Source organism: Cardiocondyla obscurior, linkage group LG20 (assembly GCF_019399895.1).
Source record: "Cardiocondyla obscurior isolate alpha-2009 linkage group LG20, Cobs3.1, whole genome shotgun sequence".
Classification (NCBI taxonomy): Eukaryota; Metazoa; Arthropoda; class Insecta; order Hymenoptera; family Formicidae; genus Cardiocondyla; species Cardiocondyla obscurior.
The window spans coordinates 4628813-4656032 of record NC_091883.1 but is presented as its reverse complement, the minus strand read 5'-3'; the positions used below and the strand labels follow the sequence as shown (position 1 = coordinate 4656032).

The window sequence follows — 27220 nt, the reverse complement described above, 5'->3', positions numbered from 1 at the left end:
GAGATCCCGGCAACGGGCAATTTCACACATATAATTATGCGATAGTACGTTAAAATTATTGCTGATAATTCGCGGTTTCCCAGCGCGTAGTTTGCCATTTCGGGAGTAATTAAAGGCCAATCATTTTGATTTGATACATCAACTCACCCGCTAATAGCGCAACAGCGAGCCCATTATATATTAATAATTAATTTGGAAATTAAAACTCGCCCAAATAGTGGCGTGCACTTAAAATTAAATTAACATTAGCGCGAAACGTGATCTCGTCGCGGCGTTAAAATTGCCGCGTTTGAAAAAAAGTCTCGCAGCGCCCGAGAGTTTTTTTACATCGTAAAAGCTATCGATTCTTGGATATTTTAAGAGCCGCCATCCTTTTTAGTTCGGCTTTGAATATTTCTAATCCGGAGGGCAAGGGAGAGAGTCTGCGCAATTTGCGGAGCGATACACCCCGCCGTGAGATTAATTAGCACGCGAGCCTACATTTTTCTGAAAGTGGCGCGTTCGCGTGCGGAATAAAAAGCGCGTGCGAGTAAGGTAATAAGGATTTTAAAAGGATAAACATCTCGGTTCGTTGGCACCCTTAGAGTCCAGCTCTAGCTGGGAGAAGGGAGGAAGAGTGGTCTGTCGACGACGGCGCCGACGTCGGTGGAGTGCTGCTGGTGGAGGCGTCGGTGAGAGGGGGTAGGGCTGAACGCATCCCTGCCAGATCGGCTACCTGCCCGCCACCAACCCTGTCCGCGTCGCGACGCTACCCCAGTACACTCGGGCGATCGCTAGCAGTCGCAGCGCACGCGACATCCCTCCGTCGGGGGTGCGCGTTACCGTCTCCGCATGTATGTGTGTGCCGAGGGTGCCGCCGATCGCAGTGGCAGCCACCAGCGTGGTGCAGCTAACAACGTGACGCAGCCACCCCGCGTGGTACGCTAATAGCTCGGTCATCCCTCGCGGACGTGCCGCGCGAGGGTGCACAGGGCGTTCAGGAAGCGTCGCGGCCTTTCGCGCACGAAAGAGCCGCGGACCGTCCGGTCAGCATCCCCTCGCGAGACAGGAGCGATGTAATACACCGCCAGTAAACGCGCACAGAAGAGTCGCGAGTAGTGAGTAACACATGAACGAGTATTGTCCTAGGACGCGTTTGTGTGCGACAATAAGCACTCGCGGGCAATTCACGCTCGAGAGATCTGTTACACTCAGCTTCAGTCTGCCTTTTTGTCTCTTTTATTTTTGCCCCCATTCTCTACTCGCTGCAGATCTGTCTCTTTTATTTTCCGCGGAGTCGACTTTTTCTCTTAAAAAAATAAAATAAAATAAAATAATATAAAAAGTGATAATAATTTTGACGATCAGACCCGCACCCGTGACATTCTTAATATAAAGTCCGAGATCTTTTATTTGTGTCTTACCGCTTTTTAAAGGTAATACGACACTTTTTCACAGAACAGTACTTTCGCAAGTACTTCCGCGAGAAACGGTATTTGGAGAAATGACGCATTTGTGCTGACGATGTCTCATTTCTCTGCAGCTTTTTATCATCTCGCCGCGCTTTTTGTCGCACGTTCGGTTATCCCCTCGCGTGCGCTTTGTTTCGGCCCCCCTTCCCGCCCCGCGAGATATCATATGTACGCTCAAGACAGATACATCTCCTCCCTTAATCTCCGCAGGGGCGCGAGAACGGTTCGTTGGCGAGGTGTTTGGGGTTCGCTCGGAAAAAAAAAAAAAACTCGGAGGATGACATAAGTAGATTGGATGCTGCGTCACGCGGTGAACAAATTAGAGCAGCGTTCGGAGATAAAAATAAATCGAGGCGCAGATCCCATTTCCCGGAATATTCGCTGATCTCGGGCTCGCGATACGGATGAAATCGCGAGATCATCCGATAGCTCAAAGCGCGGGAAAGTCTTCCCGCAGTCCAGCATTCTCGGCATACCCGCGCGGTATCGGGTAGCTTTATGGTCAATCGGTTGCCAAAGCGTATCGATACCACCGACGTGCATCGGCTGCGCTAACCAGCCGAGTCCTTCAGACGCTTTGATGTTAGAGGCTAGAGCGATAGTACTTGCCAACGAGCCACTTCACTTGCTCCATCGTTTACCGTTTTTTATGAAAAGATTGCTCGGCTCTCCTATCGCCGCATTTAAATTAGATAGAGATTTCTACGAAAAATCCTTCTCTGATTGCGTCAAAATTAATAAGCGCGACAATTTTTTTCTTTTATTTATTTAATTGCGTAAGAATTCTTCTCGCTAAATTTTTGCGCAACGTTAAAATTTATCTACAATATCCTGTTAAACGCGCGTATACGCATAACAAATTTAATTTAGCTATTCGAATAGTTTTCCAAAATAAAGTAACAAAGCGGATTTCAGTTATTTATCGGGCTCTACAAACATTCCGGGAATATTACCGCTTTCCATCGTTATCGAGATAATACTCGTGCATCGTTCGAGATTGTTTAAAGATTTTGAAGCGTTCCGAAAATTTGTAAATTATCGGCGATAAAGGCTTAATGAAAGATTAACGTCGACGTGGCTAATAATTTTTCGCTGTTAACGTTTTAATTGGAGATAACCGAAGGTTGCGGAATTTACTGCGGAGACGCGCGGATCGTGATCTCGAAAATGATTTGATAGCCGACAACAATTATCTCACAGAATCCCGTCGTACGGAGATTATCGAACATTTCTCAATCCCAGTTATCCGGGGGGATGATATCTGCGCGATTCCATCCGCCGCGTTGTAGCCGGCCATGGTTGCGTGCTTCGACCGTCCTTCGCATTGCGTCGTACGAAGGAACGGGGTCATTAGCTAACGTGGGTCGCAGGAATGGGCTGCGGGAGATCGCCCAGGCGGAAACGAGTACCACCGGCGGGATTCTGATTTTCCTTGAAGAGGGACCGCTCGATCCATCACCGCTGCCGCTTTAAGCTTCCCCTAACGGTGACGTGTCCGGGGTAGATCGTGCCAATCGGCCGCGTATCTCGGTAACCGCGTCGTAAATTTAGTGTCTAACGCGATACGCGGCAACGTCGACGAAAGATTACGCCGTCAAATGATATATTCAAGTGCAGCGTGTCTGGTGATTTAAAGGGGCTCGAGGGACTTCAAGTTTACGCGAGGAAGGCATCGGACGGCGCGGCCAATCGCGGAGGATCGATGAACGGTTGAAGAAGATTATATTTCGTCGTACTAGAAACTGCAGTGTAGCGAACACTGATATGTAACGGGAGACTGAGGGACGCGTGGCGGCATCAGACTTTTCGGACGCTTTCGAGATCTGCGCGCACAGTGGACCCGACAAATCATCCCGTAAAATAGACACTCGTGGCAGAGATACTCGCGTATGATGGAAACGCGAGCGCCGGCGGAGCCGCTGGAAGAAATTTACGGCAACCGCGGGGAATCGTTCGTTTCGTTGGGCACGGCGAATCATCTGATATTCGCCGTCAGATAATGCACGGCCATCGCCGATAATGGAGCGCGAATCCGGCTGAGACTCGCATCGCGAAGCTGACCATCGACCGGGCAACAGAACGAATCCGAGCTTCTTCCTGGCGAAGCGAGGCTAATCGGCGCGCGTAATCACATCTGCGAGGATCTCCGACTGATTTTCAAAAGTCCCCGACGGCGAGAAGTGCAAACAAAATACGAATAAATAAATCAACGCTTTATTTTTTCTGTCAATCGGTGGGTCAGTAAGCGAGCAAGATCTAGAAAGATATCATTGGAGTGCTTGCGGAGTACCGAAATATTCACATTCACAGATTGCGCATTATCTGGCACGCGAAATAAACAGAAACGAGCGTCTATGCCGCTCGTTTCCTCGATTCGGATTACGCGAAGAAGGATACCTACTCACTTCGCCCACAGTCGTTAGTGCAAGAAGCACCGGGTGCTAATGCGAACACGCTGGAACAACGGTGATTACCAGCTTTTATGCGGCTTGTAGCTGTTATCGTTACCGCGGAAGAAGATCGTTAGCAGCGTCGCCCGGAAATCCCGCGGAAGATTAATGAACGGCGGAGTGGTATCGCGGCGATAGTCACCGATCAGAGAACCGCGGAAAGAACCACGTCGCAGACTAACCTTCGCGTTCTTCCTCCGTCCCCGGTCCAGCGGTCGCCGGCAGGCTTGATGTTGTCGCGCTTCCTGCAGGAGCTGTCATCGGCGGACAACACGAGGGCCGTCGCGGCGAAACGGAGGGAAGAGGGCTTGTGATCTTTCCGGGAGCGGGCCGATCGGTCCCGCGCTATAGCCGATCGCGGCATCGCCACGATCGCTATCGATGAGGCCGGCGATGTGACGGCGGCGTCGAGGCCAAGCGACGAGATGACGGTGACGGTGACGCCGTCGACTTCCGACGTCGCCGACAAGGCGGTGTCGACGGATGATGGTGGCAGCGGCGGTATGGAAGTCGCTCGTCTCGAGGCCGTGCTCGCCGCCCTGGTGGAGACGAAGGTGGAAGCGATGAAGGCATCTTCGACCCTTAGCCGACGTTCCGGTAGCGCGCCCGCCAGCCCGCGCCGACCTAGATTGACCTCGACCTCGACGGCCTCCTCTTCACTGAATCACCATCATCACCATCATCACCACCATCACCATCACCATCGTCCCTCGCACCCGCATCCGCATCCGCATCCGCACCCGCACTCGCAGCCGCAGCCGCAGCCGCACAATAAGAAGAAGGGCCAGCATCACCAGCAGCATCACCGCCATCGTCGTAGACGCCACGATTCCGCGCCCTGCGGTAGCGATTATCTTAACAACGCGACGGATCTCCCCCCGCATAAGTTATCGAACGGTAAGAGAATCGCCGCGACAACGCGATTAATTTTGTAAAACAACGGATAAACTTTTCATAAATATATTCGCGTTTATTCGCATACGAGAACGTTCAGAATTAAATGTTGATCGTTTAACGGGGTTCGTTAACTCTGCTTCTTTTTATTCGCTAGGAAGGGGACGGAGAAGAGCCTCCGAAAGTCCTCGAAGCCCTCGAAAGAAGCGCAGGCATTCGAGGAGCCCAAATATTCTTCAAGGCGTCGTCCAAGACGTTCACGCCGGCCTCGATTCGCGCTTCGAGCTGCTCGGCATTGACGGCGACCAGGACGTCGCGTTAATAAATTTTGAAAGGGCTAAGGAAGTCCTCGGCGACTCCTGCGAATATCCGCGGCTGCACCGAAGTGCCTGCTACTTTTCTCAAAGCGCAGCTCAATTGTAAGTACACTTCAAATACGTTCGAATCGCGGCAGTAATAATCCCTTCGCGGTAGAATAAGATTTTTCCTAATGCCGACGTCGTGCCGAGGTATTTTCTTAACGTCAAGAATTAGGACGTTGCGACAAAAAGAGAGAGAAAAAAAAAAAAAAGGAAAACATTCCTCACGAAGACGCAAATCGACTTTAAATTCCGCTGGAACTGACTTATCTTACCTTGCGGAAATTCGAAGCGTCTCGCAAAATCTTCGCATGCACTTTGGCATAGTTTTCGCATTTACGGTCTCCGTAAAGCTGCATCGCCGCGCGCCAAACTCTCTTCTCGGGCTCGCGAATTTTCCCTCGCCGTCTTCTCGTTTACGGGGTCGTCGGGAGTGTTGTCGCAACCCTCGTCCTTCTTCCATATTCGATCGGCCGTCCACGAGGAAAGCGAGAGAGAGATACGGTTTCGGTGAGCCAGCATGCTCCCTGGAACTGGGTCAGCGTGGTGCGTTGCGCGCCTCTGTCATATGCCGCTCTCGGCAAATACGGTTTGGCGGCCGAATAACCTGGGCAACAAAGGAAAGGTACCGCCGTTAGAGCGTATAATGAAACTGGAGAGATATCCGGCGGCGATTAGTGATCACGAAAAGGTGTCATCGCATCATTTGTTAAAAATCCCACCCAAAAAGAAATCACGACTGTTTAATAAAGATTTTATTTCAAAGTTTCAGTTTACTTTATTTAGCGATAAATTTTATTAATAAATTCCTTAAAGTGCGTAGTTTCTATATCGTATTTTAAGCACTGTTTATTAATTAAACGTCACCGAACCTATTAACGTAATGACAGGAGCGATATAGATACATGCACGAGATCAGACAACATATCTTGACTGTTATCAAATAACTGTCCGACATATCGTGATGGCAGTATTAATTGAAACTTTTTTCTTTTTTTTTTTTTTTTTTGAAAGAGAGATAAAAAGAGAGAGAGAGAGAGAGAGAAAATGTCAGAATTTAGTTGCCCGAACGACTGATCCGACATCGACATTTATCACTTGACATGGTCTCTTTCGATACGATCGAATCTATTATCACGTCAATTTACTTTTTCCTCTTTATCGAACATCTTTTTAATTAAATATCCCGTCGCCGGCGGTGGACTTATATTTATAAGCTTTTCGCATTTCTCTCGATAAGCGTTATTAATAGATGAACTTTGGACATAATATATTTATAATCCCCGGGAATTAACTTTGCCGCTGCATAATTGCGGAGTGACGAAAGCGGCGTGGTGCCGGAAGATGTATAATTTTGCTTCGAGCTTGAGCGACGGAAAAGCGCGAGGCCGCGATAATAGCGCGAATCGAGCTCAAATTCGCCATTGTCCGACCGCACGCCGGTTGTTATCACCGCCGCGAATTTCATCCAGTTCCTCACAATGTCCCGGCACCTCGGTTATCGTTTTTCCACTTTTCCGTCCTATTCCAGAGGCATTTTCTAAAATTATACTCAGAGAGCACGTGACGGCCTTCGTGTGTGTGACGTAGATAGTGCAACGATTGTTCTTTGTTCAGCTCGATATCGGGGTCTGCTTCTCCCGTTCGCTGTTATGAACGTATATCGAATTGCCGGCCCGCTTTTCCGCGGCACGTTTACCGTGCCTTTCGTCGTGCAATAGATAGCAAATTGAAAGTTTCACCGCAAATTCGCCAAACATTCCCGTTTGATTCTCCACGTTACTTTTAATACGTCAGCATAACTATACATAGGCTCCGCCACGCACACCGTCTTTATTTTTATCAGCACATTTTCAGCCGCCTTTTATTAAATATTTGCAAAGATTTATTCGCAGCCTACATTTTTTTTTTTTTTTAATATTCTGTAACATGTGCAATTAAAACTTTTTTTAAGCTTTAATTAGCTTAGAAAAAAAAGAAAAGAAACGTAATTAATTTCTATATATTTGCGTTTAATTTCGCAGCATCGCAAAAATTTGACTGACTTTTATTTTTAATTATTTTCGTGCCGTTTGGGATTCTTTGCTCGATCAAAAATAGAGTAACGTTCCTAATTCCAAATCTCGAATGAGAGAGTATAACAATGAACGTCGACCTCTCAGTCACCGCCATCCGCGTGCAGCAAACAGCAACTTCTCGAGATTCACGAACAATGCAGGTACCACGATGATCGATACTCGTTCATCGCTCACCCTTTTTCAAGCCCTCACAATCGGTACGCCGCCTACAGAAATATATTCCCGCTGTTCAGATTGCGAACGAAGCGCTAACAAACATAGATTTAATTAATTAACAACGCCACGTCGATAGTCGGTCTCGCACAGAAACTAAGTTTTAGAATATAAACCGCGTTGCACGAACAGTCGAAGAAAAGACGAAGTCAGTCCCAGTTTAATTAATCCCCTTTCTAAAGAAACAAGTCTTCGGAAATTTTTGTAAGCTCGCGACGATAATTATTTTCTATTATTAGACAGGTTAATTAAGAGGGAACGGGTCTATTTTTGCACGTCCGCGTGAGATGCACAAGAAAAATGTTATTTTCCAATTTAAATTAAACGTTAGACGCAGAGGCGGGTGTGCCGGCGCGTTTCATTTCCGAAACGATATTGATCGAGAGTAACGATTCGATGAACAATAGCCGCCGCTGTTGAAACAATGGCACGGTGTATTATTCGTGCGATTTTTCCATACGTCGCGGCAAAGAGCGAGTCGTCGAAGGCTCCCAGTTCTTATCATCCGTCCGGGTCTCCTTTATAGAAAAATTCATTACGACGACGACGACTACGTGGCGTTGAACGTAGCCGACGAACTGGAGGAGGAGGAGACCCTGAGCGGACCGGAGAAAGTGGACGAGTCTCAGGGAAGGTATCACCGACCGCGAAGAAAGCGCAAACGTAAACGACGCAGGATCGATCCCGTCGGTCCGGAGGAGGAACTCGTCGATCCGGAGGAACTTCCACCTCGCGCACGCTGGACGATCGTCGCGACCGCTTGTCTTCTGCTCGCCATGTCTCTACTCCTGGTCGGCGTTACGTTACGAATGGCGCCTATAATTGACGACATGGGTAAGTGCTGGCTCGACGAAGACGCGACGAAAAAACTCTTGGCCTTTAATTAGAAACTCGAGCTTCGCGCACGTATAATTTTATTCATTTATTAAATTTAATTTGTCGCTTCTCGTGAGGTCCGTAGACTTTTACATTTACCTTCCCTTATTTCACTTGAGTTTAAAGGGAGCGTTTAATAATATTTTTTAACGTTCAATCTATTTTCTTTGTGCTCTATAACGTTATTACGCTGGCGCAATTCACTTTTTTTTTTGCGTCCTTTGTATTTGCGAAACAGATATTCCAGATGGTCATTTAGAAAAACGTTTTATCCCCGATAAATGCTCAATTTATCCCCTGACAATTTTATTAGAACGCGATAAAGCACGAGATTCACGGCGTACTTTTCACGAACGGAAAGCTATCTAATGGTTGATGCGATGCATTCGAAAATAATAGCTAAACAGTGCCGCGGATTTATACGTTGGGAGGAACGCGGAAGAAAATTATGCCGGATTACGGGTGCTAAAATATGCAGGACAGTCCCGAGGGTGGTAACCTCCGGATGAAGTTGCAAGGCATTAATGATTTAATGCGTCTTTATCATACAATCCGGCTGTACTGAAGAAACAATATTGTCGCTCAAGCAAATCCGATTAAGTGCACTACCAAGTTTTCGCGAATTCAGATTTGATAAATCCTCTTATCATCTGCCCGTTTGAAATCGCGAAAAGAATTAAAGAGCATTTTCTTGTACACGGATTAACTGTCTTCCGAGAAAATTCGATAAACCGCTTTTCGTTGCGCTGCCATTCGCAATTTGAATCAAGCGTGTTATAAAAATTAAATAAGAGAGCCGATGTGATCTCGATGAAAAATTTACTGCTTCTAAAATTGACACGCGACGTGACGCAAGGTCTCTGCGCTTGGTGATTTAATTATGGTAATTGTCAGGTTGATTTCGTACGCGATAATGGCTCGGTCATCGTCGTTGGTGGTTTGCGCGGCCGGTGGTCTCCTTTCCGGAAAACCGCAAAACCGCGTTTTACCGTGCGCCAAGTAGCGTGCCGTCAATGGTTCTCTAAACCGTGGCTTTTCCCGTGAAGTGCAAGGGAGTTGCGCCGGAGATTCCCACCAATTAGCTGGTGGTGTCGCATGCAAAAGCGACTGATGACACTTCTGGACATTGCGATCCAGTACGAAAGCACTTTTTCTCGGGCCCGTACGTGTCGTAAACCGGGCAGGACGCACTCGTGCGAATCTCCACCGGCGCAAATAAACCGCATGTAGCAGCGTGCGAGGTCGAGGGCGCTCCGCGTTTCTAAATTAAAGGCGCGCGTCTGCGAATCCTCCAGTCAGCCGTCGGATTTCCGCAGCTGAGCCACCTTGAAGCTCGCACTCGTCGTGCCAGAGCTCCCGAAAGCTCGTTGGAAATCGTTCGCGACAAGTGCGGTCTACTTTCTGCGCGCGTCAGGAGATACTTCGAGGTATCGTGGATCTCGTCGTGATAACAGACTGAGTGCCGCAGGATACGCGATGTTACCCCGCGACGGACGTGATTGCAATTTCGCCGATGACCCTCCCCCCGTCGCGATTGTGACCCGATCGAGAAGCACCACCGCGAGAAATAAAATTAAAGTTCCGACTGGTTCCCACATTTCCGGTGTTCGCGTTCTCTTTCTCTCTCTTTCACTCTCTCCGCGCTTTAAAACAGTTGGAGAGAATCCACAGGAATTAATTCTCCTCGAGAGAAAACAATTTCCTGGATCATCCATGCCTGAGAGCAGTAAGGCAAAAATAAAATCCCGTTCTCGCGAAATCGCCGTCGGCGAGATCGACGCGGTTTGCTTCGCAATTCGAAATATCGCCCAACGAACCGTTAAATCGTTGACACCAGCAACAAGTATGCCAAACAAAAAAAAAAAGAAAAAAAGAGCATTATTGCACGGATTAATTATCGTTGAGAGAAAATCTCTGAAAATTCTCCTCTATAATTAAAAATGGGTGTTAGTTAATACTTTCGAAAAGCTCGACGCTCTAGTGTAATGATTTTTATTGCCTGATGCGATACCTACTTTTTAAAATTTGCCTTAAGCTATTTATTTTCATTCTGCTAAAATTAATTAAAATTTACATTTTTTTCTCAAATCTCTGTTGGCCATCAGTGATATCCGTTTTCGATATAACGCGTCAAAGTGCGAATGACGTTGTATAAATACACTATCCCGCGCGAAATCAACAAGTCATAGTCGATACTGGAACTTACAGCTCAAACGATGTTTCTACGTCGAGAGATTTGCGGAAACGAATGTCATCGAAGTGCGGTAGGTAGGAAACGTCGCGGTATTATTGATCCGAGGAGATGAGATTATTAATCTTTCGTTTGACGATCCCCGACGCCGCGGTTTCACAATATTTAATATTGCACCTAATAAACTTCCAAGAAATAAATCGGCGGAATAGTTTTAAATCGTCGACGGAATTTAATTCGCACGTGGCAGCGTGTAAATTAATTTACGCGTGTCCATTTATTTTTGCGCTCGCGTAATAATAAATAATAGATGCTGCCTCAGCATTTTTAACCTCCCCCTAACCGTAAAATATATTTCTTTTAAATGAAGGTGTAAATTATTAATTATTTTTGAGCATAGCTTGTGCATTTCCGTGGAAAATGTCATAGAATTGTTAATCTTTGTGAGATTACGCTGGAAAATGGGAGAATTTATTAATTGGCTACGTAAATGTCCGGCGATATTTGTGATACGTTAAATTGAAATCAAATCTATTGTATAGATTACAATTATCAGCAAATGTCGCTTACGCGCATTTAAATGCACATGCAAAATTGATTAATTGATTATTTTTGCATATAACTGAATTTTTACAGTACGCCGGGTTTTAACAATTAAAACGTATCGGATATTGTCTCGCTCGGGCGCAGAATTGTTTGCAAAAAAATGGGTGTTGCATTGATTAGCGCCGCATACGTTCCTACCCGTCTGCTTTGTCGACGTCAGCATTATTATATATATACGTTTTAATCGAATACACATTTTCCTCGTCGCGGGCATATAAATCTACTATTCACACTTCAGAAGTAACGTTCAGCGAATCCGCTCCGCCTGCGTCGCGATTGAATTAAACGATAACGAAATAAAGATCATTTTGCAGACACATTTATTCGATTCGCGGGAAGCAAGCGGATTTATTTAATCGAGCGAAACCAAAGAGAATTCGATCCTCGTTCGGTCTGACGTCTCGGGGAAATTAGCGAAGGATAGCTCGTCGAATGCTACGTTCGATTCTATAGGCGTTGTAACGTGATCAGCGATCGCCGGGGATCGTATTGATCTTAAATTCGCAAGACGACTTTCAGCGGACGAGGTTTCACGGACGGCATCTCGCTTCGGCACTTTACAGCATCGCGTTTACATCGTTTAGCGCTCACGAGCGAAAATCAGGTCAGGCCCGAACACCGGCGCTTGATTCTCGTCGGCGTTCGATTTTGACGTTGCACGTCATTAAAGGGTACGAATATAGAGCGATCGTCATTGCTGACATTTGGTTACACCTACAACTGCCACAGTTGATTCATTACGATCATTTCCTCGCGGATCGCGCATTTTGCCTACATTGGATCGAGTGATCAATCAATTAGCGGTCTTTAATTACTTCCACCTGCCAATTGTATGGTAAATCCTTTGAGCCGGTGCTCGAACCGAAGTTCATAATCCAGCACCATACATTTCCCGCGCTCGTAACCCGATGAAAATCCGCTTGCGGAGTTTCCCCCCAAGTTTCACGCTGACGTCCGCGAGGAATTTACATGTATTAAACGGCGAATAAAATTTTACATTTATTCTCGTATAAAAAAAAAAGAAGAAAAAAAAATAACTCGCGCGTATTAAAGTCAGCCGACTGCGTGTGGCTCTCCGAAGCGCTAATGCCGCATTGCTTTTACATCGCGCTGTGTAAAGCTGCACCGCTAAGTACGTGAATTTTTTATTCCACTGTCAGGGCAAGGGGGCAGAGTGGAGAGGGGGTGGGGGTGGGTGGTACAGGTAAAACGGAGGCTGGGAAATTTTTAAAGAGCGCCGTGGCTTATTTCCGCAAGGTCGTAACGTCGCCGGCCATTATGCTCGCGCGCGGTGCGCCTCGGCAATATCGTAAAGCCGTGTTTATCGATCTTGCGAAGTTAGGAGATGACATTCACCGCGCGAATTATACGTGTCCGGTATTTGCATAACTCCGGGGCCGCGTTAATTCGCGGCTGCCGCGTAGTCGTGCGTGATCAGATGACACCTACGTGTCGCAAAGCGCGAACTGCATTTCGACGCGTCGCGATAAATTGACACGCTGTCGTCGCCGCTGAAATAATGATCATTTGCATCCCCGCGGTTGAGTATTTTGGGAATTCGTGCCGGCCGATAGATCCCGACCGCGCATAAATCTCAATTAACTATCATTAAAATTAACCGAATGAATTATCGTAAAAATATCACGCGCCGCTTTTGCTAATTTATTTTCCACTTTCCGAAATTTGTCCACTCGAGGTACAAACTTAAAAAAAAAAAAAAAAAAAAAGTCGTAGCTCGCCAATTGGAAAAAAGGGAAGTCTTAAACGTAACAATGTGGCACCGAATTTAACGTAGCGCGGAATGGTCCATTTGCATTTGGGGAATGAAATTTAACACGCGCATACGTACTCGCGTATGCGATTATATTACTTTGCGGAATCAGATTGGATCTTTATACGTTGGATCCCTCCGATTTGATTCACCGGGCCGCAGCCGCAGGTGCGAAACGTATTAGAATTTCCGAGGCAAGTTTATATCATTCTCGATGTATTTCCGAATATCGAGGCGCAAATCCGCGGGTTACAAGGTTTGGCAGATGGATTTAACTTCTTTCGCGTTTCAGGGGATTAAAAGCGGCGGGCCGTAAATACTCCCGTCGTAATTTGAAAGCACTTCTGTTCCGGCGCTTCCCGGCGCATGGATTCTTTAAATTGCTCCCGCTCAAGCCCCGCAGATACGTACTCGGCGTGTGTGAAAATTTCATTTGCGAGGAACCGACCCGGATCTCGCCGCCGCGACGGTGCCGTTAAAATAATGTGATTTGTACCCGCGCGCGTCACTGGGCTCATCGGCGCCAACAAGCGATACGATTTGCTGTTTATGCAATAAAAAAAAAAGTAAAAAAAAAAATTTTCTCTGCACGTGCCGTTAGGAGTTTCGACGCCGTAGAACGCGTGCTGACGTCAAAGCGGCGGCTCCGCGCCGAAATAGGGTCAATTTCTTCGAGGCCGATCGATTTCTCGATTTTTCCGCTTATTTAGTATTATTAAAAAACGAAATCGGGAGCAAGCGATTCCCCCCCGAGTTCTTGGCAGGCCCTGTTAGCTGCTGGACCACGCGAGTAGTCCATTAAGCTGGAGTTTCGGCGCTTCCAGAGCTCGCGCAGTTCATGATCGATCTCGGCAGTAAATTGGAGCGCGACACCTCGACAGCTCATTGTCTCGCTGCATGCGCTACTTGTACTTAACGCACGGAAGCCGCGAAGGTAAAGACGCGATGTATCATCATGATGGATACTCCTCTACATTTTCTCCCTTCGCGATAACCGAGAGAAAAGAGCAATCTGCGAGATTCACCGCGAGATGCGGCGGAATAATAATTTCGTGACTTTACCTTCCCGCCACTGCGACGTATAATTTCGATAAAAGAACGCGCCGGCTATTCCCGTTAATCTCTACCTGTTTTCCGTAAGCTGCTGGGATTAATAATCGTAAAACGCGAGCGGAAAGAATTTCCGTGGCGACGGGGCTACGCACTTAGCTACCGATGCCAATCGCGATTTTCGAAGTGACGACGAAACGATCCTGCGGAATATAGCATTCCGCGCATTGCGGTTCCCATTAATTTCGACAACCGAACACGAAGTCGGAACTCGAGCTGAAATTAGATCGGATAGGCATGTCGTTCCTCATAAGAGGCCGATAAAGTAAACACCAATTGGCAGGGCATCGCGAGTTTCTCGTTGAGAAACGGATTTCAAGCCAAAATTTATTCTCCCGAGCGAGGTCTTCGAGGGCGGATATATATATATACATAAAAAAAAAAAAAAGAAAAAAGTGTAAGATGAATTTAATCGCGATAAATTTCGCGAGAGGCAGCATTCTGCGTCAATTTGAATAATTTAAAGGGAACGTGACTTCCATTGGAGCGCAGCCTCCGGTCTGGAAGTTCCGAGCTACGCGCCTTATAGTACTTGTTTTCCTAATTTTAACGATACATACATCATGTCAAACGCGATAATTTTAGATTTACCCCTTCTGCTGCCCGGAATGGAAATGCTGACGTCCGATGCGTGTAGTCGTCACGCTATTTCTCATCTCGTGTTATTCTCTCGTTCTACCGCGGCGAAACTCGACGACCACGTTTCTCATTCATCTGCGCGACGGATGAGCGACAGGGCAGCCTCATCTCCGATGACGTTACCTCTTCGTTTGATTGCAAATCTATCGTTTCATAACAAAGCCCGGTTTATTCGGAGTATCCCGGCTCGAGACGTGTTTTCCCTCAGTCATCGGCGCGTCCCGATGATATTTCTCCCTTGCACGAAATCAGAACAACGTCAAGCGGGTGTTGAAACAGACGCCCCCTTTGGTAACGCGCAGCTCGTTGGTTTATTCAAACTTCAAAGTTTGCGGTCAAAGCCTCGAATTGCTTTTGATTGCGCTTTTGAGATGCGCGAGGCCCGGAGAGCATTTCACATTCGACGATCGCGCCGCTATTTCGTCGATTTAATAGAATGAGTCTTTTGGAAGGCAAAATTCGCGCTTTGCGCAAATAAACACGTCCGGCGCAAATGAGTCTGGAATAATTTTGTACCCCGCGTTGTCTTCGCTCGCGAGAAAAAAAAAAAGATACGGTGATTATTTTTTATTGGCATCGTAACACACAACCTGTCATAACGTCTATACATTTTTTTCGGAATGATTACGAGGCGGACGAAGAACGAGAAAAAAAGGGAAGAGAATGCTGTAACAGCGTGCCGCAATTGGACTGACGTAGGTCAAGAAATTTAATATTTTACACGTCTCCTTTAATACTCGTGCCATTAAAAGCATTTTTTTCTCGTAATATTCTTTTTTTTTTTTTTATCTCCACGAGGAAACGTCGGATTGCAATATGCGCGCGAGCTCCATTTATTCGGACGGGAATCACTTCTTTTGGAGTATTCTCGCTCCGATTCGCGAGCTTCAAATATTAGTCCTCAGTTATTGCACGATGGTAGAGAGTTGGTTGAGCCCGGATTATTCGTACACTTTTCATTCGAAAATTGTAAGAGTTTAAAGAATCTCGCGCTCTAAAAAATACACCCACGAGCCCTTTCATAATAAATACTTCGTTAAAAGAAAATAAATAATAACGTAAAAACGTTATTACGCTCGCTATTAAAGTTTCACGAGTACGTGCATTTACGTATATTAATATTAAATTTAAATTATTTACGAAAACCGCCGAATATTAAAATTTATTATTGACGTTATTACGGCCGACGTCGCGGTGTATTTTATATTTCCGTAATATTCTCTCCGCGACCTAAATTAGGCAGATCCGACATCGGGAGTGCAGTTGGGAAATTAATAGCGCATTGCCGTTAGTAACTGCCGCGGATGCTGCATCCGCAGTTCCGGCGGCACTGTAAGTGCCTGTATCACCTGTTACGCCTGTCATTCGCTCTTCCGCGCTTCTCCAGCATCCCGGGGTGTTATTAGGTCCTTCGTAGCATTCAGTATTTCGCTACGTGCTAGCATCTGTAACCGGCACGAGAGCCCCATCGATTACCGATGTCTAGCGTAGCGCCAAGAGGCGGCGGATCAATGGGAGACTCAGCGTACGAGAGATGCTGGAGCGAATTTCGAGCGTTGTACAGCGGGAGAAGTACGCCGGATACGACGAATCGGGCGAAATCGCATTTACGGTCTCAAGCGTGATTGCCCGGGCAATTTGTCACATACCGCAAGAAGTCTTTCGAGCTGAAACGTTGGGAAACTCGTGCCGCCCGGCTTTACGAACCGCGAGACTTTTCATCCGATTATGCACTCAATCAAGGCGGAGGGTTGGGAAGCCCGTGACCGTCGTCGGCCGTGATAAAGAGAGCCCACCTATGGCGCTACACTTGGTTTCCGTTTTCGGGCATTAATTTCCCAATCTCGTGATCGCGCGGCTATCGAAACGCGGGTGAACCGATACCGCGGTTTTTCCGTTCCGCGATAAATCTAAGAACGACAAGAAAGAAAAAAGAAAAAAGAAAAAAAAAAAAAAAAAAAAAAAAAAGGAACCGACAACCTAACTATTGAGACCGTCGTTTACCGCCCGTCCATTCCGGGCAACACACTCGTCTAGGGTCTGTCGAACCCACTTTGTCAAGAGAACCGACAAGAAATCAATCGCTATCTTCGCCCAGCGCGCCAGTGACGATATTCAAATAATTCTAGCCGCCACTCGTGGGTGGCGAGTTCTCTAAATATTTGCCCGAGTATATTTACCGGCGTGCACGTGGAAACACGCGTGTATGCGTGCGATTTACGGATTCTGGGCGGCGGGGAAAGAGACACGGCGAGCGGCAGATCGACGGTGCCCGCTGAATCCGCGTCGCTAAAAATACGCGTCGCAATAAACCCAAGGGTGACGTCCACCGGCGGATCAACGACGTTTTTAGCCGTCCTTCTTCTTCTTTTTCAGAACTTTTGTTTCCCCTCTATAATTATCGCTCCCGCGATTGCATTTCGCGGCGCTCGCTTCCCGTCGCGAGCTCGGGACAGCTTTAACGGCGACCCGTATTCTCGAGGCGTAAAAATAAGCACGAGGGAAGTGGAACAATTTTTTTTCGATTCCATCCAACCGTAGTAAGTTGACCTAACAGCTGTTCGCGGATTTATTTCCGAAATTTCAGCCGCTCGATGCGCTTAATCGGGTTTGCGATGATGATTTAGAATTAACGCGCAGCCACGTTTATTGCGTCAGCGTTTGCTTTTCTCTTTAGCGGGCTTATTATAATAAGATACCCGCGCGATATAGCGCTACAAGGATAATTAATAATAACGTCGTGTCTTCGGGTTCAAAATCCTTGAGAATCAAGGCCAAGAACGTTACTCGCATAGTTATACGGCTTAATCATCTCATTAGAAGAGATTTTAAAGTTATTCCGACGTTTTCGAACTTGAAGTGGTTTTATTATAATTATAGATAACTTTATCTCCGACGTGTACATCTTAATACCGACATTTTATAGGTTTACAATGATACGTTATTAATTTTAACAGAAAATATATCTAGAGCGTAATATTGTTAACAAAATTATTTAAAAGAATTAATTATATTAAACCGGAGACGAGTGCAATTAAATATTTTTTTTAATCTCTTTGAGATCGCGGATAAAGCCGAATAACTCGCTGGCAATTATGTCGCGAATTATTTTGCAAACATTTCACGCACGAGAAGCACTCTGGGCGGCATTCTCGCAAGAATATTCGCACGCTGCTGACGTACATGAAAGATATGGCCCTCTTCAAGCTTGTTGCGGCGTATCGAAGTCGCGATTAAGCGCGAAAGCGCCCGCAAGAGAGAGAGAAAGAGAGAAAGAGAGTGTGTGTACGTGTGTGTTCTATCTCGCCGGGATGGGAAACCCGTGAAAACCGCGGTCGATCTACTTTAATCACCCTTTACGACGCGATATAAATAGCCTCTTAGTTATTTATCACCTGCTCTCCATAAAAATCTTTTCCCTTAGCCTACGGCGATGCGCGACTAAAGTTTCCGAGCGAAATCGACTCGTTATTTCGAGAAATAATTATCTCCCGGCCGACGGCGGCGCTTTACGTGTGCCGGATTCTGCGAGGACAAAGTGATGGATAAGCGCAGCCCCTCGAACGCGCGATATGCATCATCGATAATGCGACGGAATACGGATCGGTCATTTTATAAGTGTCAGACTTACAACTCCCTCGCGGAAAAGTTCATCTCTTAGTGTGCCAAGTGTGCCGGTCGAATAAACACGTAGCGGTCGATGGCGAAAATGTGACGACGGTACGGATTTCTCGGCGCGAATTCTCAGGGGTAATCAAGGGAAATTCCCTCGCCATGGACGTTAATAATCGGCAGGATCCTAATCGACGACGACGGCGCAGCGTCGCGTCGTGCGAAAGAATAATTCTCTACGTGGACGATTTTGCGGCCGCGACCGGCCAGGATCTGTCGTCAGGATTCTACGATCGTACCGAGGACACTTGCGCGTCATTCGGCAAACCGGATAAGCGAGCCGGTCGTCGCTCCAGTCTGTATCCACCGGCCATCGACACTCTGGACTTGCAAACCGATCGGTATTTTTTCGACCTAACCGATAGATCGCCTTCCCCTAATCTGTGCTCTCAGACCGGTACTCCGAGACGGTCTAGATGCAATTTGGACGTCGATCAGCGTTCCAGCAGACGTTCCAGCACGTCGAGTCGCTCGAGGACAAACAGCTGCAGCAGACCGACTCCTTTAGGTAGGAGAGATAATTGAACGACGACTGCGAATGAGAGAAATGCTCTAATTCCCGTACCTACCCGAGTGAAAATTGATTCCCACCGTTGCCTAATAATTATGCTAGCTAAATTCGCGGTTCATCTCGTGGATGTCTAGCAAATTGTCCACCAATGAGCCGGAAATGTAACGCTCGAATCGTCCAAGTACCACACAATTATTCCTAATTAATGACGAGCTAAAAAAAGCTGGATGACTAAACGTTTTTCGTCGCGTACTAGTCTACTGCACGTTCTGATCTATCCTACGCGCGTTCGACTGCCGAATCCATCGGGCTAACCGGTTCTTGCCGCTGCGGTAGTGTAAGTACGTGCGTGTGTTTACATCTGGCCGGCAATCTTTGCGTTCCGAGAATCCAAGCTCGCAAGGTGGAGGACGCGCGGGCAGTGAACGGCAAGAACCTGTTCGTCCGGTGATTTCGGCAGTCGAGCGAGATTTGCGTAAGGTCAGCTCAACAACAGTAAACAAAGTACACGGCGAAAAAAGTTTAGATATCTATTTAGAAACATCGTCCGCGCTGGACATTGACGAAACGACCGATACTATACAGATTTTGTTTCTTTTTTCTTTTAAATGACAACTCTATTCTTTAAAGATAGTCTCTAAATATATTTAATTTGCGCGATCTAATCACGAGCTACAAAATCAGATCAGCTATATAAATTTCCACTCAGGTATAATTAAACAGATACAATATTCCCCGAGTCGATACTGCCTTCGTGGAAATTATATCTCGTGGGTCACGTCTCACGTACTTTCTCGATATCAAAATGTAATCGGATGAAACTTGACTTTCTGAACTTTCCGCGACGCCGTAACGTGCGTTAAAAATGCACGGACTGTATCGCGCTTTCGCTTCGGAGCGACCACAAAAGAGATTATCACTTCCGTCGATCAATTTCTGCGGGCGTACCGGGAAACGCTTTAACATTAATGCATACGTGAATATAACGTGAAACTTCAGGGGATGGCAGAAGAGCCAGTGTCAGCAAGAAAACCAGGCCACGAAGGGCAAGTGCGGCAGGTTCGCGACAGGACTCGGTCCGTCCGACAAAAACGGACGTTAAGCAGACGCAGAAGATAGAGGACCCGCAGCAAATCGAGCAGGCGAGACGTCATCGGCGAATCGCCATGATCGTCTTAGGCACCTTTATCTTTCTACTGGCAGCCGCGGTGCTGGTAGTGGTCATCACCCTGACGCAAAGCAGCTTCCTGAGCCCGGCGTCCGACTCGAAAGAGTCGGCTAAGCGCAATTGTAAATCAAGAACTTTCCAACTTTGAACGCTAACTCTAAATCGCAGAATAATCTCCGTTATGCCATCTTTATTAGAACATCGAGAGCTTTGAAATTTCAGCTACACTCTCCAAGTCGCTAACAACGCCTCCCCCTATCCTCCCCGATCTTCCTAGCTAAATGGCGTTTTCTTCGCAGTGATTAACTTTGCTCGCGAATTTAACTTCCGTAATATAATTCCACCGCAACGGTCGACAGAGCTAATTGAAAGCTCCGCGCGACTTCTAATTCGCGAACGATCGTGCAATTTAATCCGCCGTCGAAGTTAAGAAAGATCTATCCGTATCTCCGCGCAGAAAGCAAAACGGCACGAGTCTATGTTACTGTCGCGAGAACGCGTGGGAGCGCGAAATGCCAGCTTTGTGTCGTATCGCCTCCGTAGAGATAAGTTTTTCACTTCACTTATCGGCATTCTTATCGTTTCAGTGCGGAAGGAGAACGAGGAGCTGCTGAACTCCCTGAACAGAGACATTTCCGTGTTCGAGAATGTCACGGCGCCTCCTTAAGGCGGAGGGGGTGAATTCCTCCGGACGGAAATGCACCTCTCGCCCGTCGATCTCGATTCGCCCCAGCTACGTGACACGGCGGAGCCCTCGTCTTCGCGACGGGCACGATGACACATTTCACGACGACGGACAACGTCGTTTGGGAATCAACGTCGCCGGCGCGCTTCGGTTCGCGGAGACGTCCGGGCGAACTTTCGGAAAAGAAAATTCCGAGACGACGGTGAGAAATATCGGTCTCGGATCGACGGCACGTTGATTAAATGTTATTTTAGGGCATTTTAACGCGACGCTAAAAAAAGCACGCGCCGTCTGCGTCGACGAGCATCATGCGCCGCGAGAAACGTTATTGCGACGCGCCTCCGCGTAAATGTCTGATCGCGACATTCGACGTACCGTGTCGCGCCGTCGATTGTATTGTCGCCGCGTTCGAAAGCGTCACGTTGCTATACATATATCTCGTATCGATGCAGACTGGGTGCCCTCAATTCCAGGCTCGCCACAAGGGCTCACTCCGATTAGAAACGCGACTACAAATACGAAGCCAGAACGCAATTTGAATTATTCACGAAGCCAATTCAGCTAAATTGACCAATGAGACTAAACGGTGCTCAAACCTAATAATGAACATCTTGCCTCATTGAGCGGAGTCACGTCGAGGCTGGCGATTTTTAATAGCGTCGCCGCGACAATTATTTTACTTCTCGTTAATCCGGTTAAGAAAATGCGCGACGATCTGTCACAGGGAGTGCGATTTAAGAGCGCCCGATCTGCCTGGAAACGGGCTGTAATTTTTCAAGAGCGCGATCGCGATCTTTGACGAGAAGTTCGCGCAGATTTTCTCGCGAGGATTTACTTCGACGATAGGTCGCACACCGAATGTCACAACGAAGGAACGAATGTGAAAATCACGCGAGAAGCGGTGCCGAAACGAGGCGGCACTCCGTCCGTTGGCGAGGAAATCGGTTGGTTCACGAGGCCTCTCATCTACTCATTTTCTCGGAGATTGCAACCCGAATCGGGATACGCGAGCACTTATTCGCGCAGAGGACGCATATTTCTCCGGTGCTTTTTTTACACGTCTTCCAGGACAAGGAAAGACAATTACGGGCTCAACGAACGGGGGGGGTTATCGCGCCGCCGATTCCTCACGCCGACGACGGCCTTTTGGATATTTTCCCGCGGGTAAAAAGATGTACATAGGAACGTTTGTTATCTACAATTTGTAGCATATCGGAGAGATAGTCGAGATAAAGGCCAAATTTGTTGTTGTCAATTGTAACTTGTCATTAAGAAAAAAAAAAAAGAAATGCCCACTGCGAGATCGCGCGATTCAGGAAAAAAAAGAAGAAAAAAAAAATCGGAGCATTATTATATTGGCGATAGCTTACTAAAAGATTCAAGTACGCGTGTGTGTATGCCTGTACATGTTGCTGTACGAATAAGGATACAACTCACGCACGGAACAGCCGAAGTATTTTTATTCGTTTCACCCCGCTGCAGTTTCCTATTTCGCTTTGTGACTAATTGCTTAAAGTTTTTATCGGATATTTTTTTTTATTTTATTTTTTTTTTTGCCACGATGACGGTGATTTAGCAGAAACTTTTTCCGATACATTTATTTTTCCCCAATCCCTCTCTCTCTCTCTGCGAGCATGGAAAATATTTGCCGAGCATAATTCGATTGTATAAATCTTGTATTTTGCAGTCGAGTTGGTCATAGTTGTATAAATTTATAGCGAGATGCGTACAGCTTTTGCGTCTTCATAAATTTGCTATTGTACTTCGTACGGAAAGCGCCTGCTATTTTTATATGTATACGCTATCATCGCTCGCGGTGCGAACCGCTTTGTATTTTTATTGCCGAACTTTTATCGCGCCGTTTGTCCTACCCGCGATTGAAATTATTTGCATTTGGAACGTCAGGTCAAATCTGACGTCGCTAAAATAGATGACGCCTCGTGATAGCATCAGTGATATATATAATATATATCTCGATAAAATAAAATATAGTTTTCGTTTACATAGCCGCCGTTTACGTACCGATAGAATACAATCTCGTGCTGAAAAATAACCGTCATATTTGGCAAGAAAAGTTCTCTGTGACATAACGAGGTCGAACTTCAATTTTGCTAAGGTCGAAAGAAATTTATAGGAATTTCGCGAAAATCCCTCTCGTTCACGAGAGCCCTTCTCGCGTTGAATACGAAACTAAATTGAATCGTTTGGATTGATACGAACATTATTCTTCTCCTTTTTTTATTTTTTTTTTCTGGACCGTGACATTTATTACATCGCTCTTTTATTATTTTTTTTTCGAGACGCGTAACTAAAGTTTAAATGCAGTTTTCGCAATGCGCCACTTTTATTCGTCTTTCGGCATAAATGTAAAAATAAATGTGATATTTTTCCGTGAACTAATTTTAGACGGGACGTATCGTTTTACGAGAAGTTCGACCGGAGTTTCGAATTTTCGCGAGCTTGCCAGCGATCGTCACGGTTAGCGCGAGATAACTTTTTCTATTTGACAATGAGATAATGTGCGATAACGTCTATAAATACTGGAGTTTACGCCCGCATATATGTATAATGACACATTAGTCTCTAATACCGTTTCCGCGGTGTAAAATTAAAGCGACGCGGAATATCGAGTTGTTAGGGAGGACAAAAAATAAGGAAAAAAAATAGGAGGAGAAAGCACAGGCGAGTTTAAAAATTTTCGCGACTATTACCAGCCTCACGTGTATACGAACGTAATATACAAGTGTATCTTCGAAATGTAATAGAAGCGGCAAGAGGAATTTCCTTTGTCTATCGACCAATCTCTTCTACTCGTCAATTTTTCTGTCCTACGTGCCGAATTAACGCGTCTGCGTTGCTACGTTTCACTATTCTAAACGCAACCGTCCTTTATTAAAAGAAATTATGTTTTCACCGCAAAAATCCCTGTACTTCGCCGATCGCGTTCGACGCGTTCTTTGCTCTATCCAGGAAACCGACGCAGGGCTTGACCGCTCGACCGATCGCACGCGAACAATTGTTTATCGCCGCAAAAGGGAACCGAGATCAGTTATCAGCAGGCACGTTCGCGTCGCGCAATTAAATCGGCGAAAGTAGTCCGCCGATTTTTCGCGATGTGCATCGCATAAAAATGTAAGTTAGAGATTACCGATAATTTATTTGGACGCGTAGGTTTTTTTCTAAACTAGAAGAAACCGTGCGCGGGCGTTTTTAGATTCGGATATTAATTAATTACGTTAATTTCTGTAGGATAATTAAGTAATCTACGGCCGATGGCGTGTTGCTGGTTCACTTACCTTTATTTTCCGGTTAGGTTATAGGTTAGGTTGTCTTTCGTCCTTCCGTCCTTCCTGTCCTTCCTGTTTTTCCTGTTGTTCCTGTCCATCCTTCCGTGCAGTTGCTAGATAATCCTGACATGTTGTGGCACTTTACACTATTTTACACTGCTCTGCTTTTTTTTTTATAATCACTATCACAATCACTCGCGAGACGAACGACCGGAAAACCGAAATAATGACGGTGGAACATCGCGGCGATTTTTTTACGATTGAAATTAAATAAACGCGACGGACGATCATTCGTTGTAGATTTTTGCACTCTGGATATTCGTAGCTCACTTCCACGACGCTGGGTCCTTCCTCGAATTGTCAAAAGGCACTGGCTACGGCGTAAAACGTTGTCCATTGTCCAAGAGTCACTTTTATATTCTCGTCGACAGAATGAACGTCCGAGTCCTTACTCCATGCAGCGAACGAGACGGGCCGCGTGCGTAAATGTTCCTCGTGCACTTTAACTGTCCCACGTTCTTCCAAATTCACTTCCTGGAGACGAGACGAGACGAGAATCGCGGCCGCGACGAAGAGAGACGGACGATGTGCGGACCTCTCACTCTGACGGTGGCGTGATTACCGGAACCTGCCGAAGAATGATGGAAGCCGGAAAGGCTCGAGGCGGAGCGTGACGTCGGACGCTCGGTGTGTTGCGCTGCACCCGCCATTTAACCTTGTCGTTCCGGTACACTTTTTCAGAGGACGAAACTAAACACAAAACGACATGTGGCGTAACTCAGGTGTGCAAAAAATGATTGTCCGTTCCCGACTCGACAACGTCGACACATACTCGTATGCGACACTTCCCTATCCGCAATCGAAAATACGCGAGATTGCGGAGCGATTAGCAACACGTCCGCACGCCCGAGGCTCCGCAACTAGACTGAAGTGTGCCCTTTACAGACTTCGGCCCTTGGATAGAAAGAGACGACCGCGTAAAAAGAGTGAGACAGCAATAGGTCCCGGTCGTCAAAGATGTCCTCCTCTCTCGAAATTTTTAATGCCCCTAGCTCAACGCCGAGTTAATTCATTTACGTTTTTATCGATGTATTCGGCAAGCTCGAGGCGTTTTCTTCCAAAACAGAGATACGAAGCGTTTTTTCGTTCGCGACTCCGAGATTAACTATCACTTTCGAGCTGCCGAATCGTCCTCGTTACAATACTCCTGTTCGAGCAAGCCACAGAAGTTGTTACGTTAGAAGACGACGCAGGCGATCTCACTGACAAACATTAACGTAGTTAATTAACGTAGAGAATCTTGAAGCAGCTCACGGCCGTAGATCTCCCGCCCGTAGAATCTCGGCTATAGTTCTCGGCCGTCGATCGTCTCGGCGACCGGAAAATGCAATAATTCGCTACGCGTTGAGTGAAAAATCTTTTCTATAACGACTCCCCCTTTTTTACCTGTAACTACTAATTTCTAAGGCCACTTGATAGGCGTTACGTAGCGTACGGGAATCTTTTTTCACTAAACCCGGCTCTCGCGACGAGCCGGCACTTTCCCGTCTTCACTTTTGCATACGCTTTCGAGAGATCACTTGGCCTAACGCGAGAGATCCGCTTAATCAGCGAGCTAATTAAGTAGCTTAATACACGCGCGCTCGCGGCTTTACCTCGGGTAGTTTAGCTCCCGCGAGGGCGAATCGAGTTCGACAAGTGTACGCGCATTTAGTGGACGTTAGAAACTTTGTCGAGAACTAAACGGAGATAATACAGAGATATTCGAAGGGAGAAATGTCTGGCGCTGGTCGCGTTTTTATTTCCTACGACACTATGATACCACCGAATGAAGGCACGGTACCAATTCACGCCGACTTGCGTGACGATTAACGACGACCCTCTTCCCTTTGCCGAGGATCGATGTCGTGCTTTAAAGGAAAATTAAAGCTCTCCTTCGCCCGCGAGATGTTGGATGCTGCGTGTGCCAAGCCGGCGCTTGTCTTCGTCACGCGCGCTCCGATTCCGTTCGACAATCATAGTGCCGACGTGGGTACGATCGTTTGTGCGCGCATTTTTACGAGAGCAAGCATTTTTCTGAATTTGCGGCTCGTTACACGAGCAAGAGCACGAAGGGAACCTTTACTCGGGAAGAAGCGAATTGTTTCGCGATCGTTGGATCGCGCTCGGAATCGTTGAGCAAAAATGACTCTCGTGCTTCTCATTGCTTCTCACTTTGTAGCTTCGATATTGCGCCGGTAACTGCGTGCATTCGTCGGCGGTAAAAATGTGTTCGCAATAATAAAATAAAAAAAAAGAAAAAAAAAAGAAAAAAAAGAAATGAGGCACCGATAAAACGTACAAAATTTCAACTACAAAGCTTCGCGTCTACAGTTACAGGTACTACCGCTAATGCGAACGAGAGATTCGCAGGTTGAGGGATTTTTGAGAGAGACACACGGCTCAATGTTATCGAACTCCTTGAAATTGAAAAATCTCGCGTTCGTACAATTCTTTCCCGTAGGAAGAAAGGACTTGTCGCTGTTTTTTCAGCCTTCTATTGTATCAAAAATTGTTAAGGTGTGTATACACTTTGCGAACGAACACCAAACGAACAGTGAACGAACAGGGAACGCGAACATTCATAAACAAATCAGTCGCTGCAAAAATAACATGCCAACAACATACGTCACCGACGAAATCTCGCAATCATTGTGTAAGTTCGCGAAGTTTATACACATCTTTAAACATTCGCCAGAGTATATTCCGTGTACCGAACCGATCATTGAGTTCCTCAATTTTTCACGACGCGAGATCAATCTCTACGTAAATGCGTATTGAATAAAAAAATCGAGTTTGCGGTCTCGACACGATTAAAATATACGTGAATTAATCCGCCGGGGAGTTTCTTTTTTTTTCGGTAAAATTGGGCGACGTGCGTGCGCTTAAATAACAAGCGGGACAAAAAGCTGTGTGCAAGTTTCATCTTGCCGCTCTCGCACGCGAGGCACGCGTGTTTTATTCAAGGAGGAGAGTCACGCGAGTGGAGTATTCCGGGCACGCTGACGAGATTTCACGGGATTGTAGTAGTAATATAATAATCTCGACCACGAGGTGTGTATCATAGCAAGGCGTTGTGAGACGTTACAATGGATGAAATATTATTAAAAAGAAAAAAAAAAAAGAAAAAAAAGAAGAAGTTTATGTTTCTATATTGTAATAACGTTTATGTATAACGAGATTATTATAATGCAAAAATATACATACTAGTTGTCCGGTT

At 46.4% G+C, this 27220-nt stretch overlaps 1 protein-coding gene across 1 annotated transcript; it reads left to right on the top strand.

Moving 5' to 3' along the window:
• The first annotated feature begins 690 nt into the window (after nt 1-690).
• Nucleotides 691-27220, top strand: LOC139110439 (uncharacterized). Its single transcript, XM_070670249.1, has 5 exons — nt 691-1097; nt 3088-4798; nt 4953-5214; nt 7972-8279; nt 20577-27220. The coding sequence occupies exons 2-5, from the start codon at nt 4327-4329 to the stop codon at nt 20654-20656; spliced, it is 1122 nt and encodes a 373-aa protein (XP_070526350.1). The 5' UTR covers nt 691-1097; nt 3088-4326; the 3' UTR covers nt 20657-27220.